The 22552-nt window shown below is 45.1% G+C and overlaps 1 protein-coding gene across 1 annotated transcript in view; it reads left to right on the plus strand.

Moving 5' to 3' along the window:
* grid2 (glutamate receptor, ionotropic, delta 2) overlaps positions 1–22552 on the plus strand; it is a gene marked incomplete at both ends in the record, with an annotated part of 442717 nt that overhangs the window by 52203 nt on the left and 367962 nt on the right. Inside the window, 2 exon segments of the mRNA XM_084323184.1 lie at positions 9689–9781; positions 13501–13813. Of these exon segments, the coding sequence (XP_084179310.1) occupies positions 9689–9781; positions 13501–13813 (406 nt within the window).

Genomic DNA, 22552 nt, shown 5'->3' on the forward strand with positions numbered 1-22552 from the left:
AGAGAGAGAGAGAAAGGGAGAGAGAGAGAGGAAAATTGGCAACAGCATTTTAAGCAGTTGGTGGTCAGCACAGCATTTTAAGGCTCATTACCCATGACACCTTGCTGTTTTCTCTTTAGACAGTTCTCGACAGAGACATGGTGCCCATCACTTTACACTATTACATATTTATGGTGTGGTGTGGTTACAATACATCTCTTTTTGGTCTACACTCTCTACCCGACTGGAATAAATACAATATCTCCCAGCTACAATTGCCCAGAAAATATATATATATGTTTTGTAAAAAGGTATTGTTTGACAAAACTATATATGTTTTTCTTTAATCATGGGAGCTATACAGGACTGTATGTGTGTGTGTGTGTGTGTGTGTGTGTGTGTGTGTGTGTGTGTGTGTGTGTGTGTGTGTGTGTGTGTGTGTGTGTGTGTGTGTGTGTGTGTGTGTGTGTGTGTGTGTGTGGTGTGTGTGTGTGTGTGTGTGTGTGTGTGTGTGTGTGTGTGTGTGTGTGTGAGTGGGTGCATGTGTATGGGGGGGTCATTGAGAGGCCACACACACACACACACACACACACACACACACACACACACACACACACACACGCACACACACACACACACACACACACACACACACACAATGGAGGACCTAGTTCAGGGTCTGCAGTCCTATTGCTCTTATGCAAACTAAGTGACAATTTCGGCCAGTTTTGGTGTTTTGTTTTTCTACCAGACCGTGAAATTAGCAGATTTCAGTCTTCAATGTAATAATTGTTTGTCTGTATGCGTGTGTGTGTGTGTGTGTGTGTGTGTGCGTGTGTATTTGTTTGTGCAATTTCATGGAGAGAGCATGATGCAAATGAGGATATACGCTTTTGCATGCATTGCATATAAATAAGTGGCCATCCGTCTGTCCCTGTGTGTGTGTGTGTGTGTGTGTGTGTGTGTGTGTGTGTGTGTGTGTGTGTGTGTTTTTGTGTGTGCGTGCGTGCGTGCGTGCGTACGTACGTGTGCGTGTGTTTAGATGTTGTAATTTGACTAGCATGCTAAATGTAATTCAGTCATTTTCTTTCAAACGAAATCTCAATACACACAACTCGTTGCATTTGCATCCTTTCTCTCTCACAAACAAGCAGCACACACGCACGTACACACACACACACACACACATGCACGCACGCACACACACGCACACACACACACACACACACCTACACACACACACGCACACACACACACACACATACACGCACACACACGCACACACACACACACACACACACACACACACACACACACACACACACACACACACACACACACAGTGACGACTCGTAGCACCATTCCTCTCATATTATTCTCCAGCGTCCTGTCTGTCAGTGTTCCGTTAAGGCTGTACAGCACACACACAGCTTTGCATGCACACACACACACACACACACACACACAAACACGCGCACACACAAACACACACACACGCAAAATAAACTCAGAAATTCATAGCAAATATAATTTGGTCTCCAGCGACAGAATCCAATATTTCCCCATTAGAAGGAGGATCCCCAAGCAACAAACATTTAGACAGCCATCAGACGGCAACGTCACCAGCGAACATCTCACCACTATTACCTCTGCTTTCAGAACCTCAACCCTCGTGCCTAAAAATAACTGGCCGCTTCGCGGTCGGAGACACTTGGGGTCAAATCACGTTCAATTCAGCCAATAGAACATTTCTAGACTAAAATTCACGTCACAAAGCAACAGATGACATATAGTTTCAGTTATTTCTCAATAGGTTGGATACGACAAGTTTGTCTCACAAATGTATCAATTTTTAACAAACGCTTCCTGAATTGCCTTAGTGGAAAACAAAATACAATCTGTTGTGTCACACGACTGGACCTCATTTATCAAACAAAACACACCAGCAATTATACAGAGAGCATTTGAAATATGCACTTGAATAAACTCATTTCCTCTTACAAATTAGAATCAGAATGGGCTCATGGAAACAGTAGGCGTGCATATTTTGTGTTTTAAGTTAATTCTGGCACGGTGGTTGGATCAACTTGAAACCTTTTTACACTGAGCCAACGGGCGGTTCTTGAAGTTGAACCTTGCTCAACACACAGTGCTTCAGCTGTGCTTTCTATGGAAGCAGAAAAACAGATGCTATAGGTGGTTATTGTGATGTATATGGCTGCCGTTACTGTATCCTGTGCTTTCAAAAGTCTCCCGGTATTATTAATATGGAGATATTAGCGTGATATCATATATTAGCACAGCATAATATCCTGGGCAATCATACTATGACACCTTTTTCATTGTGTCGTTTCAAGTGAAACCCCTTCATCCGCAAATAATTAGAAACAACACCATTTTCCCACCCACTGAGTTACAAGAGGTTTTATTAGAGGAGGAAGACACAATATAGCACGTCTCAAAGTAGAAGTACACTCTGTAAACGTAAGTAGACACTACACAATCGCACACGCCAGTGTTTGATACCCCACAGTGTATAAAATACACAATTGTACGGCAAGGTTTGCAGTGAGTGTGTGTGGGCAATGGTGTAATTAGACTACCCCAATTTGTGTGTGACATCATCTCTGTGTCTGTCTTTACGCCTGTCTGTCTGTCTGTCTGTCTGTCTGTCTGTCTGTCTGTCTGTCTGTCTGTCTGTCTGTCTGTCTGTCTGTCTGTCTGTCTGTCTGTCTGTCTGTCTGTCTGTCTGTCTGTCTGTCTGTCTGTCTGTCTGTCTGTCTGTCTGTCTGTCTGTCTGTCTGTCTGTCTGTCTGTCTGTCTGTCTGTCTGTCTGTCTGTCTGTCTGTCTGTCTGTCTGTCTGTCTGTCTGTCTGTCTGTCTGTCTGTCCCCACAAAAGTAGACCAATCAGAGCTGATGATTTCACGGATGTCACATGCTGACTCAGCTAGCCCATTCAGCAGAGCTAGCCATCAAGCCATGACAAGAATTAATTATATTTATGGGAATAAATGTGTCAGGATTGGGGGGGGGGGGGGGGGGGTGTAGGACACACACGCATACACACACACAAAAGCAAAAGGAAGGAATCTTAATCACTGGTATCGCAGAACGATGAACGTTTTATGTTAAAACAATGAGTTATCACGTTATAACGTGATACTGATCTTTTTTTCTGTTTCTGGTGTGGCAGCAATACGCTTCCGTAATAGAAAACACAAAACACAAGGATAAAATAAATGGGGAAATACCCCAAATTAACCACTACTGCCTAGCAATTGAAAACAAACATGAAATCAAAAGCACTACAGAAAGAGAAAACCCTTGAAACATGTACTTGGGACACGTCTCTACTACTGAGGGCAAAAACTAAATGAACAAGCATCTGAACACAGGAAACCAAGCCTAAAGGCACTGCACACATGACACCAATCAGGTGGCAATCAAGCCCACACACCTGCACAGTAAAATTTGCAGTGTCAAATTAACACTTAAAGAGTCGAATTTAACAATATTCCAGAGTGTATATGACTCCAACTACGAATAGTGTTAAATCGACTCTTGCTCCTGTGTTAAAATGTTAGAGTTAAATTAACTCTAAATAGAGTACAAATGTAACACTCGCTTACACTGTATGGTGTTATTTAAACTTAACACTATAGGTTTAATAACACTTGAGAGTGTAATTATTATTCTCAGAAGTGTTGATAATTTACTCTTATGTGATAACAAATTAACTCTGATTGAGTTGAATTCCAATGCTCATTAACACTGCATTGCGTTATTAAAAGTTAACACTGAGGTCAAATAACTCTGCTGAAGTGTTGACATTACACAGTACTGTGTTGATAATTTACTCACTTGCAGTGAAAAAACAGCTCTGAAAATAACACCCATTAACACTGCACAGTGTCAATGAAACCGGACACTATATTGGTGAAAATAAACCTCACTGGTATTAATTTTACACTTAATTTACTCTTGTATAGTGTGAAATTGCATTTACATACAATATACATTAAAAATCACAAGTTACCACAAAATCGTTCGATAATTAATTTGAATATCAAATGGTTTGAAGTAACACAGCTGATTTATATCCAAGACCTTTACAACTCCGTCTGGATGCAGTCTGACCTTAAAGGCATGGTAATGGTCATCAAAACACATGGTTTCCATCAGTTTTCCACAGAGCAATACACTGTCATCTTTCACAGCAATAGTCTTGATCTTACAAAACACAGGCATCTCAACTGCTACCTCAGTACAGATAATCAAGTCACAGCGGTACTCTGTACCATGATGTTTTATCCACTTGGCAGAAAAAACACTGGTTACATCTCCAAATAAGGAAGCAATCTCTGGACCTTCTTTGAGCTCAACAAGTGCCACCATCTTTCCTGGACCTATGGTTAATCTTTCTTTGGTAAAGGACTCCCGATACATTGCCATACAACTTTGGTGCTTTTGGGCTAATGTCTTTGTAATGTTTTTAAAGCTTTTTAATTGTCTCTTAAAGAAGTTATGTTTAGCTTCATAACGCATGCACCACATGTGCAGAATTGGGCCAATGTTCCTTATATTACGAGGGTAATGTATCATGAAGTGATGCTTTGGCAATAGGTTGCTTCTAGGAAATAACTGCTTGAAGAGCCGATGATGATCAGTGATTACATGTTTGAGATAAATGGTCATGCCATATGACAGGACTGGTGGAAATACAATGTTAACAATCTGTAGAAGCAAAAGCAGAAGATGCCAGTACTTATCATCAGTCTGTATTAAATCACCAAATAGCAGAGGCATATTGCGCAACAAGCACCAAGACTGTGTGGCATTCAACCCCAAATCCTTACTTTCATCCAACAACTTGACTCTTGGCGGACGGTTTCGCTGCTTTGATTTGATTTGATTTTATTAGGGATCCCCATTAGCTGGTGCGATAGCAACCAGCTAGTCTTCCTGGGGTCCACACACAAAAAAACACAAAAACAATCACTATTGCAAAAAACTAAATTATTAAAAATCATGATGATGCTGATTGTAACCATAGTCAAAAGCATGTATTCTGCCAGCCAGTTGTTCAGCATTTAGAAGTTTCTCCTGAAGAATGTACTTGAGAATAAGTTTCACCTCAAACTGAGCAACCCCCTCTAAAATATCATGCATGATATCTACAGAGAAGTTGGTGGCTGTGTTGAAATACTCAAGTGAATTCAACAGACAACTGCGTTTCACGCCATATATATGAGGTAGCGTAGGATCTGTCTGTATAGTTTGACAGTGTTGTGCGTGCATCTCAACAGTTCTTAGTACAACAGCCGGATCATCTTCACAGAATACAGTCTGAAAACGAGCTTTTTCAAGAAGACAGAAACGACAGCAATACCGAGCCCCAAATGACTCCACAAACCCAAACAGACCATGCAAGCCAAGGTTATCCCCAGTGTCCTGAACTATGGTACCACGAATCACGTGTCTAAACATGGGAATTTTAAGTCCCTCTGTCTCCAGTACTTTCAGATCATTGACAAGTGGCTCAAGTATCAAATTGAAATCATAACGCTTAATGTCCTGTGCATGGAAAAGAGCACACAAATGAATATTAATCAAAGAGGAATTATAGATTGGGGGGAAATTTCTTTTTTTTAGATTTATCTTTTTTTTATTGGAAGAATTAGTACATATTTATACATTTCAGTTATCAAAATTATACAACTTCCATTTCCTTCCTCATTCCTATCCCCTAATCCCACCCATCCCACCCAGTGAGGGCGACGACAAACATACATGAAAAAGAAAAAAAAGAAAAAAAGAGATATAAATAAAAAATAGACATTTAAATAATTAAACAAAAGTACAGATGTGGCAGACAAAGCTACGCAAAAGAAAAATGAAGTCAAATTAAAATAAAACAAAGATAAAACAGAGATATTTTTATATATACATACCGTAATAATAATATATAATATAAGTGTTACTCTCCATTTTAGTAGCGTAATTTCCAGATGGTAAAACAAATAAAATGGAGAGTAAATTTAACACCCTTAGCAGACCACCACAATGCCATCTCCCTAGCCATGCGTGGGCTAGCAGTGTCATGAAGGTAGATAGGGGGTGGAGGGGGGTCATGGGGTCCCAAGATTGGATGGAGTCATATGGGTTTTGAAATGGGATAGGAAGGGCTGCCATGTTTTGTGGAAGATATCCGCGTGGCCTTGTGTAGTAAATCTGATTTTCAGACATGACATCCCTCATCCAGTGTAAGTGTGAAGGGGGAGTGGCTGCCTTCCAGTTGAATAGGATGAGACGTCTGGCAATGAGTGAGGCAAAGGCCATGGCATTGGATTGCCCAATAGATATTGTAGCGTTTTCCGGTGTCAAGCCAAATAGTGCAATAAGAGGGCATGGGTCAATGTTCATAAAAAATATGTCTGAATAAGATTTAAAAATGGAAGTCCAGAAAGGGGCCAGTACTGGACAATGCCAGAACATATGGATAAGTGAGCCAGGGGCTTGGTGACACCGGTCGCATGTGGGATCCATGCCAGGATTTATCTTCGCCAGTCTAGTCTTTGACCAATATAGACGGTGGAGGAGCTTGAACTGTATCAGTGAATGGCGGGCACATATTGAAGAAGAGTGTATTCGGGCAAGAGCGTTTTCCCATTCTTTGTCTGTAAATTGATGATTTAGATCAGACTCCCAGTTTTGTCTTATAGCCAATACTGAGGAGGGTAGGGATAGGGATATGATGTTATATAGTTTAGATATTGAGCCTTTGATTACAACCTTCACCTCCAAGATGCGATCGATCAAAGTTTTTGGGGGTGTATGGGGGAACTGGTCAAATTTGCTCTTAACAAAATCACGTATCTGTAGATATCTGAAAAAATTTGTTTTTGGTAAGTTAAACTTTAGGGACAGTTGTGTGAAAGACATGAAAGAACTGTCTTGGTACAAATCATAAATGTTCAGAATGCCCTTCTTAAACCAGTTGCTGAAGGTTTCATCCACCATAGAGGGAGGGAAAAGGAAGTTTTTGTGGACAGGTGACGACTGTGACATGGCGTGGAGACCAAAGTGTTTTCTAAACTGGGACCAGATCCGGAGGGAGTGTTGTACTAAGAGGTTGTTGGTATACTGGGCGGTTGTGACTGGGAGCGAGGAGCAGACTAAGGATTGCAAAGATGTTCTAGAACAAGATGCCCTTTCCATGTCCACCCATGCCGGTACCCACTGACAGAGTCCGTAGTGGGAGTGACTCCAGTAGAGAATGCTGTGAATATTTGCAGCCCAATAGTAGACCAAGAAATTGGGTAGTGCGAAGCCTCCCTGTGATTTAGGCTTCTGGAGGGCCATTTTATTTATTCGGACTGGGCGTTTGTTCCAAATAAAATCTGATATTGCCTTGTCGAGGGCTTTAAAAAATGACTTTGGAATAAAGGTTGGAATATTTTGAAATAAGTACAGAAATTTCGGTAATGTGTTCATTTTCACAGTGTTCACTCTGCCAACAAGTGATAAAGGAAGTGATGACCATCTGATAAAATCCTGCTTGGTGCGCTCCAGTAGAGGGGTGAAGTTGGACGCTATGAGATTAGAATGTTTATGTGTTATCGTTATGCCAAGGTAACGGAAGCTGCTTGGGGAAAGCTTGAAGGGGAACCTAGAGGGGAGGATATTTCTAGCTAAGGAATTTATGGGGAAGAGTTCACTCTTGTTTAAGTTTAATTTATAGCCAGAAAAAACACCAAACTCGTGTAGTATGTGAAGGACACGTGGAAGTGTGGCCGCTGGATCCGCGATATACAACAGGACATCGTCCGCATATAGCGAGATTCTTTGTTCCTGTCCATTTCTGATGATGCCTTGGACATGGCGGTCCTTGCGAAAGGAAATAGCTAGTGGCTCGATCGCTAGTGCAAATAGTAGCGGAGAGAGAGGGCAACCCTGTCTTGTACCGCGTTGTAGGGGGAAATATTCCGAAGTCACATCATTTGTTCGAACTGATGCCACTGGAGAGGAGTATAAAAGTTTGACCCAGGACACAAATTTCTCGCCGAAACCGAATTTCTGCAGAGTATAGAATAAATAGTCCCATTCAACCCGGTCAAAGGCCTTCTCTGCGTCTAGCGCAACAACGACCTCTGCAACGGGAGACTTGGTGGATGAGTAAATTATATTCATAAGGCGCCGCAGGTTGAAAAAAGCCATTCTATCCTTCACAAAGCCAGACTGGTCTGGATGGATAATACTTGGTATAACGGATTCCAGTCGTCGAGCGAGTACCTTTGCCAAGATCTTTGCTTCATTGTTAAGGAGAGAAATAGGACGATATGAGCCACAGTCTTTCGGGTCCTTATCTTTTTTTAAAAGCAGGGATATTGAGGCTTGATAGAGAGTCGGAGGAAGCGAGCAGGATTGAAAAGATTCCTCAAACATTGAAGCCATAATGGGACATAACTGGGTGGAATATTTTTTTTAAAATTCCACTGGGAACCCGTCTGGGCCTGGGCTTTTCCCACTCTGCATCATAGTTAAAGCCTGTTGGATTTCATCAGCGCTAATGGGCTCTTCCAAAAGAGTCATTGAATCATTGTCTATGACTGGTATATCCAAATTTGCGAAGAAACTATTCATGAGAGAGGGGTCTTTGGGGGAATCAGAGGTATATAGTGAAGAATAAAATGTTTTGAATTGACTATTTATTTCCAATGGGTCCGTATAGATCTCTCCAGTGGCAGAGTTAATTTGCGTGATCAAGTTCTGAGCGGTGCGGTGTTTTAGCTGTAGTGACAGCACTTTACTAGGTTTATCACCGAATTCAAAAAAGGACTGCCGTGATTTGAGTAGAAGCTGCTCAGCATGACTGGTGGAAAGGAGGTTAAATTCCGTCTGTAGGGTCACTCTTTCATTATAAAGTGCAGGTGTCGGAGAGACTGCGTATGAATAATCCAATTTAATAATTTGGTCTGAAAGTTCAGTGCGTCTGCTGTTGTGCAGTTTATTACGTCGAGCACAATTAGAAATAATTTCTCCACGGAGAAAAGCTTTAAGAGCTTCCCAAATGATGGACATAGGCATGCCAGGGGTAGAATTTACCTCAATAAAAAATTTGATCTTAGTGGACAGGAACGATGAAAATGAGTCCTCAGATAGCAATAGTGGATTAAGTTTCCACGGCCTGAATGATGGACATTTGTCCGGGAAGGCTAGCTCTAAGATTATTGCTGCATGGTCTGAAATAACAATGCTATCGTAAGAGCAGGAACGCACTTGAGATAGAAATGTGTTGTCAATAAACAAATAATCAATTCGAGAATATGTATGATGAACTGGTGAAAAGAAAGAGTACTGTTTGGCGGTGGGATGAAGGAAGCGCCAGACATCTGAAATACCGTATTGCTTCAGGAAGGACACTATGGCTCTAGCAGTCTGAGATTGTGGAGCTGGATTAGATGATGATCGATCTAAGGCTGGGTTAAGAGCACAATTAAAGTCACCTCCCATAATCAGTTGGTTAGAGTTCAGGTCGGGGAGTGAAGAGATAAGTTTATTGATGAAATGCGTGTCACCAAAATTTGGAGCATATACGTTGACTAGGACTACCTTTGTGGAATAGAGAGTTCCTGAAACTATAATGAATCTGCCATTAGGGTCAGAGATCACATCAGATGGAGTAAATGGTGTGTTTTTGTTGATCAGAATGGCTGTTCCTCTGGCTTTGCTCTGAACACCAGAGTGGAACACTTGACCTACCCAAGCTCTGTGTATTCGACGGTGATCTACTCGCCGAAGGTGAGTTTCTTGCAGAAAAGCGATGCCAACCCCAAGCTGCTGTAAGTGAGTAAGGATCCTAGTACGTTTCAAGGGGTTATTTACACCCTTCACATTCCAACTAATTATGTTAGTATTGCCCCCTGACCCCCTATTAGGATTAAACACTGGCATAAGAAAGTGAAAAAATATTCATGACATTTGAGATGGCAAAGTGGTGGTCCAGGGTGCTTATAATTAAAGATGAAAAAAAGTCATAAGAATAGAAACAAAAAACAATAAACAAAAATAGACAAAGATATTCACTGTTAATATTAGCAATGAAAAACAAACAAACATAAAACGCCCTCTCACGTCCCCGTGGGGCGTGACTACTCACAGCCATAGTAACACTGACTGTGCCTAGCTTTACAGCTAACCGTGTGCACCCTGTGCTCTAACCGAGCACCCTGTGAGAACTGTAATTCTTAATTACACATGGCAAGAACCAAAAAAGAAAAGAAAAAAAAGGGAAGAAAGAAAAAATAATGAATAAATAAATAATTGCTCGACACGTGGCCATATATAATTATGTAACTAGTTTGGTTGGATAAGGCAGGTTTCTAACAATGTATACACCTAAACCCCTGTTTGGAATCTCATTGTAGTCCACCCCCTCAAGAGACAGGTACTGCCTATTTAGACCAGTAGAATGTAAGATATCTCTCTTTGGTTAGAGTTCTACACCAAATGTTTGGGCCATGGGGTATGTTGTTTTATAAAGGTGCATAGTGGCACCAAACGTGCCTTTTCCATATAACTAACACACACACCCACACACACACACACACACACACACACAGGGGTGTAAAGTATACACCACCTAATTTATGTATACCCTTTTTGGGGCGGCGTGGCTCAGGGGTAGAGCGGGTCGTCCAATGATCGAAGGGTTGGTGGTTCGAATCCCGCTCAAGCCCATGTCCATCCCACTGCCGTTGTGTCCTTGGGCAAGACACTTAACCTACTTGCCTCGTATGAATGTGTATGCATGTGAATGAATGTTGGTGGTGGTCGGAGGGGCCGTAGGCGTTGATTATTCGCCACGCTTCCGTGAGTCTGCCTCAGGGCAGCTCTGGCTGCAATTGTAGCTTACCACCACCGGTATGACTGTGTATGAACGAATAATGGACTCTGTGAAGCGCTCTGGGTCTCATGAAGAGCGCTATATAAATCCAAGTCATTATTATTATTTTTAGAGCCCAATGGATTTGCAGTTTCAAAGTCATCATAAAAAAGTTGAATTTGAAAGGAATCTTTTTCTACTGAAAACAGGGGACTTTCTTTCAAATAGGTGGCATCTCTCAAGTCTGCATACACACCTTCCTTAGTCATGTGCCTGGGCTTTAACATGTCTGCAAGTTCTGGGTTTTGAAAAATGCTCTTCAGCGTTTCCAAAATGGGAACATATGCAAACTTATCAGTTACAATGACCTGGTCATATGTCCCAGTAGTTTTGTTTCTTCTGCTGTCAAATCTTGTGCCAAGCACCTTTTCAACGGGTTCAACTTTTCCCCATTTCTCTTTGAAGTGTTTGTTTATTTTTGCCTCAGAATTTAAGTGTGTGAATGGGTTTTCCAACTTTTGGAATGACTGTTCTATGCTGTTCTTATTTTCTGTGTCCTGTGGAGATAAGCACTGTAGAGCTGCATCTTTAGCGTGACTATGAATCTCAGAAATCACTTCTTCCATGGTTGAGACAAAACGTTTTACAGTAGACTGACTGGTTCCAGCAGCCTTGAGTTGTGCAACAGCAGTTGCACACATATCGAGAGTGCTCCTATTAGAGTTTCTGAACAGTCCACATGTGGCCGTCGCATCGACATCAGATGTTGTGGCGGTCTCATCTACATTAGCGATCACCGCCTCTCCTACACTGTTTACATTAACATCAGTGTCAACCTCTTGGTCAATATACTCAGTGTGTTTGTTGTCTAAATGTTTCCTAAAACCTGAAAACGTACCAAACCTATAGCCACATCCAGTCTGAGCACATTTAAGGCGAAGCTTTTTTCCTTGAACGTAACCGTGAACTATTCGCAAATGCCTAACAAGCCTATTTGTACAACCTAACTCCTTCCGACAATCAAAACACTTCATGGCGGAGGAGAAGCCTCATGCACTAATGAAGCAACCTCGCCCTAACTTCAGCAACATGAGGACTCTCCTTGACTTTCCCAACATCAATACTGTACACAGTGGTCTAGAGGAACGTGTACATGTTGCGCAGCATGGTGTTGTATGCTGTGCCAAACACATAATGTGCCTTAAAGAGTTCATCTAAAGCACCAAGAGAAGAGATTGACTTGCAAGGTATGGCCTTCTTGTCAAGAATGATGTAGAACCGGTGGATCGCGTGTGTGAGTGTGTGTGTGTGTGTGAGTGTGTGTGTGTGTGCGTGCGTGCGTGCGTGCGCGTGTGTGTGTGCACACAACCGATTCCGTGTGTGTATGGATATATATATGTTTGTGTCTAGTCTACTACACAGTTGTCAGAAATCAGGGTCTTGAGATGTCTCCAACATGTCTGTCACAGTATTGTACGTCGGAGACATCTTCCAACATGTATCTGACGAATGCAAAAGCATTCAGTCTCATTTAATTTAATTCCAAACCGTTATTTAAACTCAAAAGGCAACAGAGGTTTCCCTCATTTACAGTCATGTCGAGTATTTGATTTGATTTGATTTGAGTGATTGATTTATCCCAAACATTAGGTAGCTTACCAATAAGGGCCTTAAAGGAAAACTCCAAAATGTTGGGAAATGTCCAGAGAGAGACAAGAAGAGACAAGCTTAGCACAATGAATGGAAGTGGACATGACCGGGTAGCCTAGCCATTGTTCAACTAACACCTCTCCCGAAGGCTACCCGGTCATGTCCGCTTCCATTCATTGTGCTAAGCTAGGCTAACGTGCAGCCAGATAGCTTTCTACTGAACATACAGAGAGGAAACTGGTATCTATCTTATTGTCTCTCTCTGGAGAAGACGGTAAGCAAATTTCCCAAAATGTTGGAGTTGTCCTTTACAAATGAACAAATTCCAGTGTTTGTTGCACCTCTCCATCAGTGGGGACCAACCAACCTTCTCATATAAAGGACACAGCGATGAGCATGGTCTGTCATCATTAGTGATGAATCTGAGAGCAGAGTGATATACAGAGTCCAGGGATGTAAGGGTTGAGGCCGCAGCACGCCTACAAATGACGTCACCATAGTCCAGGAATGATAACTCTCCACACACAAGTACACATGAGCACACACACACACACACACACACACACACACACAACACACATGCTGCAATCACTTTAAACAAAATGGAAAGGTCACTTTAACGGAATGAGGAATATCAAGGTCAGGAAATAACCGATGTGGTTCTTGTATAGTATAGTTTAGATATAGTAAGTATAGCATAATGACAGAGTTAAAACTGTATATTGTATAGTAGTGTACATAGGACCCAGTGCCTTCTCAGGAATTTAGCATGTCTATTTTTAGCATGCACATCTTATATCTTCTTATTACCATTTTTAATTTTTTTTTTATTATTTTATTATTAGTATTATTGCACAATCGATGCATGCATTTCACTGTATGCCCTGGTATGTAGACAAATAAACCTCTTGAATCTTGAACCATGAATAATAAAACTCTCTCTCTCCCCACCTCTCCTCCCCCGCCTCTCCTCTTCCACCGCCAGCGGGCCGACGTGGGCCTGTCCGCCCTCACCATCACCCCCGAGAGGGAGAGCGCGGTGGACTTCACCACGCGCTACATGGACTACTCCGTGGGCGTGCTCCTGCGCAAGGCTGAGCGCACCGTGGACATGTTCGCCTGCCTGGCGCCCTTCGACCTGTCGCTGTGGGCGTGCATCGCAGGCACGGTGCTGCTGGTGGGGATCCTGGTCTACCTGCTGAACTGGCTCAACCCGCCCAGGCTGCCCATGGGACCGGTGTCCTCCACCACGCTCTACAACTCCATGTGGTTCGTCTACGGCTCCTTCGTGCAGCAAGGTGAGGAGGGAGGAGAGGGGTGGGGGAGGGAGGAGGGAGGAGAGGGGTGGGGGAGGGAGGAGGGAGGAGAGGGGTGGGGGAGGGAGGAGGGAGGGAGGGAGGGAGGGAGGAGAGGGTGGAGGAGAGGGGAGAGGAGGGAGGAGAGGAGGGAGGAGAGGGGTGGGGGAGGGAGGAGGGAGGGAGGGAGGAGAGGGTGGAGGAGAGGGGAGAGGAGGGAGGAGAGGGGTGGGGGAGGAGGGAGGAGAAGGGTGGGGGAGGGAGGAGGGAGGGAGGGAGGAGAGGGTGGAGGAGAGGGGAGAGGAGGGAGGAGAGGGGTGGGGGAGGAGGAGGGAGGGAGGGAGGGAGGAGAGGGTGGAGGAGAGGGGAGAGGAGGGAGGAGAGGGGTGGGGGAGGGAGGAGAGGGGTGGGGGAGGGAGGAGAGGGGTGGGGGAGAGAGGAGAGGGGTGGGGGGGGGAGGAGAGGGGTGGGGGGGGAGGAGGGAGGAGAGGGTGGAGGAGAGGGGAGAGGAGGGAGGAGAGGGGTGGGGGAGGGAGGAGAGGGGTGGGGGGGGGCGGAGAGGGGTGGGGGGGGAGGAGGGAGGAGAGGGTGGAGGAGAGGGGAGAGGAGGGAGGAGAGGGGTGAGGAGGGAGGAGAGGTGAGGAGGGAGGGAGGGAGGAGAGGGTGAGGAGGGAGGAGAGGTGAGGAGGGAGGAGAGGTGAGGAGGGAGGAGAGGTGAGGAGGGAGGAGAGGGGTGGGGGAGGGAGGAGGGAGGGAGGGAGGAGAGGGGTGGGTGAGGAGGGAGGGAGGGAGGGAGGGAGGAGAGGGTGGAGGAGAGGGGAGAGGGGTGAGGAGGGAGGAGAGGGTGAGGAGGGAGGAGAGGTGAGGAGGGAGGAGAGGGGTGGGTGAGGAGGGAGGGAGGGAGGGAGGGAGGGAGGAGAGGGTGGAGGAGAGGGGAGAGGGTGAGGAGGGAGGAGAGGTGAGGAGGGAGGAGAGGGTGGAGGAGAGGGGAGAGGGGTGAGGAGGGAGGAGAGGGAGGGAGGAGGGAGGAGAGGGAGGGAGGAGAGGGGAGAGGAGGGAGGAGAGGGAGGGAGGAGGGAGGAGAGGGAGGGGAGGGGAGGGGAGGGATGGATGGATGGATGGATGGATGGATGGATGGATGGATGGATGGATGGATGGATGGATGGATGGATGGATGGATGGATGGATGGATGGATGGATGGATGGATGGGTGGATGGATGGATGGATGGAGAGACGGATGGATGGATGGATGGATGGGTGGGTGGATGGATGGATGGATGGATGGATGGATGGATGGATGGATGGATGGATGGATGGATGGAGAGACGGATGGATGGATGGATGGGTGGGTGGATGGATGGATGGATGGATGGATGGATGGATGGATGGATGGATGGATGGATGGATGGATGGATGGATGGATGGATGGATGGATGGATGGCTGGCTGGATGGATGGGTGGTTTGTGTTCAATGAATCTCGATGCTGTTCAATCTCATGAGGTTTGTGTACATATGGATGGATGGATGGATGAAGGGAAAGATGGTATACACACCGTGGAGGTAGATGGATGGATCAATGAAAGGATTGATGGATACTCTCTGTGGAATCTGTGTTTTACAACTCTGTGGTTTGTAAATGCACGGACGGGTGGATGGGTGGATGGAGGGATATTGCGGCTCATGTTCCAATCAAATTGTGTTCCCCCAAAAGACACACTGCTGACAACATCCCCTGCTGTATAATCTGATGACGGCTGTGTTTGGGATTTTGAATCCCATCAGGCCACTGAGCCAGCGGATTGCCCCGTTTCCTATCGTTGCAGTAATCAAATGAAAGACAAAGAGAAATGGGGAGACTTTGTTCCGCAGTCAAAGCGGGTCGAGGGTAGGAGAACGGACCCATCCTGGCCTTGCTGGGTTTTGGCCCGGCGCCCGGGGGCCCGATACCTCATAATCTGCGGAGGGATTAATGTTCAATCGGTAACATGTGATGGAATCAGAGGCGGAAAAGAGGAACGATGGAGGGAGCAATTGAGGAAGCATAAAAGAGGAGAGATAGAGTAATGATGGATGTGTTTGCATGTGTCACTGTGTGTCTCTGTGTGAGATGACAAATATGTTAGTGATTTCATGGACTCCAATGTTCCACTAATAATCTGAACAACAGCCCGTCAGAATAAATATCAGCTAAAACAGTTACAAGTCGACACACAGTGGTCGAAGATTATACTTTTAAATGCAGCAAAAAGGAGGAAGAACCTTCAGCTTCAGAGTCAGTTGGAGGATGTTCCAAAAGTTCAGTTTTTCCTAGTTCAGAGCAGGAGGAGGAACCTTAACCCTTTCACTGCCACACGACAGAAGGTTAACCCTTTACTATCACACAACCGACGGTCGTGTGGCAGTGAAAGGGCTAACCTTCTGTGTGTTGTCGCAGTGAAAGGGTTAACCGTTTTGGATATAATAACCCTCCTTATATGCATGTTGGAATTCAGAAGTGATGCTGTTTTCTGAGAGGTAGTGCTGAATCTGTTTAAAAACAACACCTTCCATGATTTAGCTTAAAACTGGCAAGATACTAATAGGTCTATTATTTGCTCCATTAAAAGGCTGTTTAGCATTTTTGGGAAGCGGAGTGACCTTAGCTATCTTCCACATTTGAGGAAAAACACCTTCGCTTAGACATAGATAAAAAAAAATATGACACAGTGGCTTTGCTACAATTCTGGCTGCCAGCTGGAGCAGTTTACCATCTAAGTTAGCATGACCACAAGGTTTATCACACTGTATGGACAAGAGAAGCTTTTCAATTTGCTCTAGATTTATATCCATGAAATCAAATTCGATTTTTTTTGTATGCATAATGTGCTGCTTAATTATTGATTCAGACAGTTTACCATCCACTGGCAACATTTGATTCCTTATCATCTCCACCTTATCAATAAAATAATCATTAAAAATGATTAGCTATATCTGGAGGTTTGGTGATAAATCCACCAGCTGCTTCTATAAACGAGGGCATCGTATTTGTTTTATTCTTTCCCGTGACCTCATTTAAGGTTCTCCGTAACTTTTTGCTGTCACCTTTCATTTCTTCAAACTTGGATTTATAGTATTGTTTTTTCTTCTTCTGTGTATTCATTTTGGTATGACATACTCGCCGACTCCTGCCTATAGTGCATCTGACCCCGCGTGTGTCTCTCTCTCCTTGAGCCTGTGTTTCGGGGGGGGGGCGACGGACGGACGGGCAGAACGTGATGGAGACATATTGTACGCGCACTTGCCCGCCCGCGTGGCAAAGGCACGTGCAGTCTGAGGCGGAACAAGTGAAGCGTGGCGTAACCGCTCATTTCTCACGAGAGGAAACAATTTTAGCTTGTTAACATGCTCCGGGACATGGGATAGGTGATTTCTGCGGCGTCATTAATTACACAAATGTTTTTTTAGGGGGGGGGGGGGGTTGTTTGTTCCGTAAAAAGATGTGAGTGAAATATTTCTGGTCCCGAAACAAGCAGCAGATGAGCCTTTCAGCCGCTCTGTAAATAATCCTCCATCTTGCGCCGCCACTAATGGCGATAATGATTATGATGATACATGCTAATTGTTGTTTGATATTCGCTATCATTTTCCAGTTTTTTTTACCGTTAATTAACATGTTAGTCACGCCGTCGTTAGGGAGGGAGGGAGAGGGACGGTAGTGGGGAGAGATGGAGAGAGGGAGACAGGGAGAGTGGAGAAAATTGGAATTATTCGACATCGGGCTCACCTCTGTGTACGGTATCTGTGTGTCTGTGTGTGTCTCTCTCTCTCTCTCTCTCTCTCTCTCTCTCTCTCTCTCTCTCTCTCTCTCTCTCTCTCTCTCTCTCTCTCTCTCTGTCTCTGTATATCTCTCTCTGTATCTCTCTCTCTCTCTCTCTCTCTCTCTCTGTTGGTGTAATCGAATCATTATGCATGGCGTGAACACAGTCCCTTGGCCACAGGTGACTCATAGAGTTTCCATCTTGACTGCAATATCTTTGCCATTATGAACTCAGCATTGGACAGACCATCACCATACAGACTATCAGGATGGACAGACTATCAGCAGGACAGACTATCAGCAGGACAGACTATCAGCAGGACAGACTATCACATGGACAGACTATCACATGGACAGACTATCAGCAGGACAGACTATCAGCAGGACAGACTATTACATTGACATACTTATCACATGGACAGACTATCACATGGACAGACTATCACATGGACAGACTATCACATGGACATACTATCACATGGACAGACTATCACATGGACAGACTATCACATGGACAGACTATCACATGGACAGACTATCACATGGACAGACTATCACATGGACAGACTATCAGCAGGACAGACTATCAGCAGGACAGACTATCACATGGACAGACTATCACATGGACAGACTATCACATGGACAGACTATTTACATTTACATTTAGTCATTTAGCTGACGCCTTTATCCAAAGCGACTTCTGTACGACAAGTCATCAGGAAGGGCATAACTCTATCAGCTGAGTAACAATGTTCATCAAGTGTTGAGTGCTACAGTGTAGGTTAGTTTATTAGGACAAGTGCATGACAGTAAGGTTAGTTAGGGTTAGATATCTTTTTATTTTTAAATTTTTTTAATTTCAGATAATGGTTGAAGAAGTGTGTCTTTAGTCGATGGCGAAAGATTGGACGGGTTTCGGCTGTTCTAACTGGGGTGGGTAGTTCATTCCACCATTGTGGGGCAAGGACTGAGAATAGGCGGCTTCTCCTTGATGACCCTCCCGGAGCTCGGATAGGAGTAGGTCTGAGGCGGCCAGAAGATGCAGAGTGTAGGGGTCTTGAGGGTGTGTAATTGGAGACCATTGACCGGAGGTAGGCGGGGGAGCGGTTCCCTTTGCCGCACGGTATGCTAGGTCGAGGGCCTTGAAGCGGATTCGTGCAGCAATGGGGAGCCAGTGCAGGTCCCTAAGAAGTGGGGTGACATGGGCCGACTTCGGTAGGTTTGAGATCAGGCGGGCCGCTGCGTTCTGAATGAGTTGAAGAGGCTTGGTGGCAGTGGCCGGGAGGCCAGCGAGCAGTGCGTTGCAGTAGTCGAGGCGGGAGATGACTGTTGATTGGACGAGGAGTTGGGTGGCTTCTTTTGTCAGGAAGGGGTGGATCCTTCTGACGTTGCTCAGGAGGAATCTGCAGGTTCTGGTTGTCGCTGCAATGTGGGGGTCCTAGGACCGAGCCCTGGGGGACACCCGTCCCCAGGGGGCGGTGGCCGACAGGGTCCCTCTCGATGACACTTGGTAGGAGCGGTCATTGAGGTATGATGTCAGCCATGTCAGCGCAGAGCCAGCCACTCCCATTCCTGCGAGGGCCGCGAGGAGGATCTGATGGTTTGACTGTGTCGAAGGCTGCAGATAGATCTAGGAGAATCAGGACAGAGGAGAGGCCTTTCGTTTTTGCTAAGTGAAGTGCCTCTGTGACCGCAATGAGGGCCGTTTCTGTGGAGTGGCCAGTCCGGAAGCCAGACTGATTAGGGTCTAGGAGGTCATTCTGTAAGAGATAAGCAGTAAGTTGGTTGGATACAGCACGTTCAAGTGTTTTAGAAAGGAAGGAGATAAGAGAGACAGGACGATAGTTGCCTATGATGGTGGGGTTCAGGGTTGGTTATTTTATGAGCGGCGTGACTCTGGCTTGTTTTAGGGAGGTGGGGACCACCCCCGAGTTGAGTGAGGAGTTGATGGTTGCAGTTAGGAATGGGAGGATGTCTGGTGCTATGGTCTGGAGGAGTGGGGAGGATAGCCGGTCCAGCTGGCATGTAGTCGGACGGTTCGACGTTACCAGTGTCAGGGTCTCGGCTTCTGTAATGGGAGAGAAAGATGACAGAGTGAAGGATGAGGTTCTCGATTCAGCATTTGGAATGGGTGGGGGTTGGGAGAAGGAGCTGCGGATGTTCTCCACTTTTTCCTCAAAGAAGATCGCGAAGTCTTCGGCAGAGAAAGATGAGGGGGGATGGGGTGGGGGGGGAGCGAGGAGGGAGGACATGGTAGCATGCAGTTTGCGAAGATTCTTGGCAGAGGCCTCGATCCTATGGTGAAAGAAGGAAGCTTTGGCATTAGTAATGGTTTTGGAGAATGTTAACAAGAGGTTGTGATATGTGTCGATGTCAGCAGTGAGGCGTGACTTTCTATACTTCCTCTCAGCCGCTCTCAGGACCTGTCTTTGTTCTCTCACTGGATCTGTCAGCCATGGACTGGGTGGGGAACGGCGGGCAGGTTTCTCAACGAGGGGACAGAGCTTGTCGAAGGAGGTTGCAAGGGCTGAGAGGAGGGTGGATGTTGCCATCTCTGTGGGGAGAGCAGAGAAGGTGTCACTCAAAGGTAGAGCGGATAGTATGTCAGAGGAGAGGGTGGAGGGGGAGAGGGAGGGCAGGTTGCGTCTGAGTGAGACTATCACATGGACAGACTATCAGCAGGACAGACTATCAGCAGGACAGACTATCACATGGACAGACTATCAGCAGGACAGACTATCACATGGACAGACTATCAGCAGGACAGACTATCAGCAGGACATACTATCACATGGACAGACTATCAGATGGACAGACTATCACATGGACAGACTATCAGATGGACAGACTATCAGCAGGGCATACTATCACATGGACAGACTATCACATGGACAGACTATCAGATGGACAGACTATCAGCAGGGCAGACTATCACATGGACAGACTATCACATGGACAGACTATCACATGGACAGACTATCACATGGACAGACTATCACATGGACAGACTATCACATGGACAGACTAGCAGGATGGACAGACTATCAGCAGGGCAGACTATCACATGGACAGACTATCACATGGACAGACTATCACATGGACAGACTATCAGCAGGACAGACTATCACATGGACATACCAGCAGGATGTACAGACTATCAGCAGGACAGACTATCAGCAGGACAGACTATCACATGGATAGCCTGGATGTACAGACTATCGACACAAACGATCCCCTCTGGTCGCAGCAGGTTCCCACCGGGTTTACAACACAGGTCACTGATGTTCAGACCCTCGCCGACTCAACCAAACCGTGCCATATTTGCAACAGCTTGTAAATTTGACCAAATTTGGCCCTTTACTGGTAAACAAGCAGCTTAATGAATATAGCCTAGTTAGTCCTGCTTGGCCCTTTACTGGTAAACATGCAGGTTAATGAATATACCCTAGTTAGTCCTGCTTGGCCCTTTACTGGTAAACATGCAGGTTAATGAATAGACCCCTAGTTAGTCCTGCTTGGCCCTTTACTGGTAAACAACATGCAGGTTAATGAATAGACCCTAGTTAGTCCTGCTTGGCCCTTTACTGACTGGTACCCATGCAGGTTAATGAATAAACTAGCATGTCCTGCTCCTTTTGGTTTCCCACAAGTACTACGATAACGTGTTTTAATGAGCCGGAACTGATGGCCAGACGACGCGTCTCAACCGGCCTCTCAGACTCTTATCCAAACTATCATTTCAACGATCACTATATGCCTCTTTGAACTGCTGCGGTCAGGCAAGCGATACCGGAGTCTTAAGGCGAGCACAGAAAGACTCAGAAGGAGCTTCTATCCCCAGGGCATCAGGCTGCTAAACGAACAATAAACACTATGCAACAACCATCAAATGCACACAGCACACACACCCACACGCACACACTCACTTAAACAAACAACACACTGCAGCACCCACTCTCCACACTTTAGATCACACAAACACACTTTATATTTATTGGTAAAGGATTGCACTACAACTCGTACACCTACTGTAAATTGTACCTAAATTGCACCTCATCCCATTTCTGCGTTGCACTATATAGTATTGTATATTAGTACACTGCATAGTATTGTATATTATATGGTAACTCAGTTACGTCTATTCTGCATCGAACATTGTACATATGTCTATACTGAACACTGTGACCTCATTTTTATACTTCTAATTTACATGCTATACTATGTTATTTTATTTTATTTCATACTATTTTTGTCTTGCACAGTCTCTGGAGCGTAACAGTAAGAAGCATTTTGTACAAAAGTATTCTGTACTTCTGTATGACAACTATTAAAGAAACTTGAAACTTGAAACTATCATTAAAATTTAAATGAATATCGGAAATAATCATTAAAATTCAAATGAATATTGGAGATGATCTCGCTCGGCCTCATTATTATTCAGACCCAAAGTTTCATTGTAGCTTTTTTACTAAAGTCGTAATTTTGCACTTCAGATTTACAGATGAGACAAGCGCTCTCACAACAGAACACACATGAGTGCACTTGTTCAGTGTCACACGAACACACACACGCAAACACACACGCACACACACACGCACGCACACACACACACGCACGCACACACACACACACACGCACACACACACACACACGCACGCACACACACACACACACACACACACACACACACACACACACACACACATGCACACACACAAACACACACATGCACACTCGCACATACACACACACACATGCGCACACGGACACATGCACACACACACACACACACACACACACACACACACACACACACACACTCTCTCACACACAGACTATCTCTCTCATACACACACTATCTCTTTCTCTCACACACACACACACACACACACACACACACACACACACACACACACACACACACACATACATACACATACACAC

Source organism: Notolepis coatsorum, assembly GCF_963971535.1.
Source record: "Notolepis coatsorum genome assembly, chromosome: 10".
Classification (NCBI taxonomy): domain Eukaryota; kingdom Metazoa; phylum Chordata; class Actinopteri; order Aulopiformes; family Paralepididae; genus Notolepis; species Notolepis coatsorum.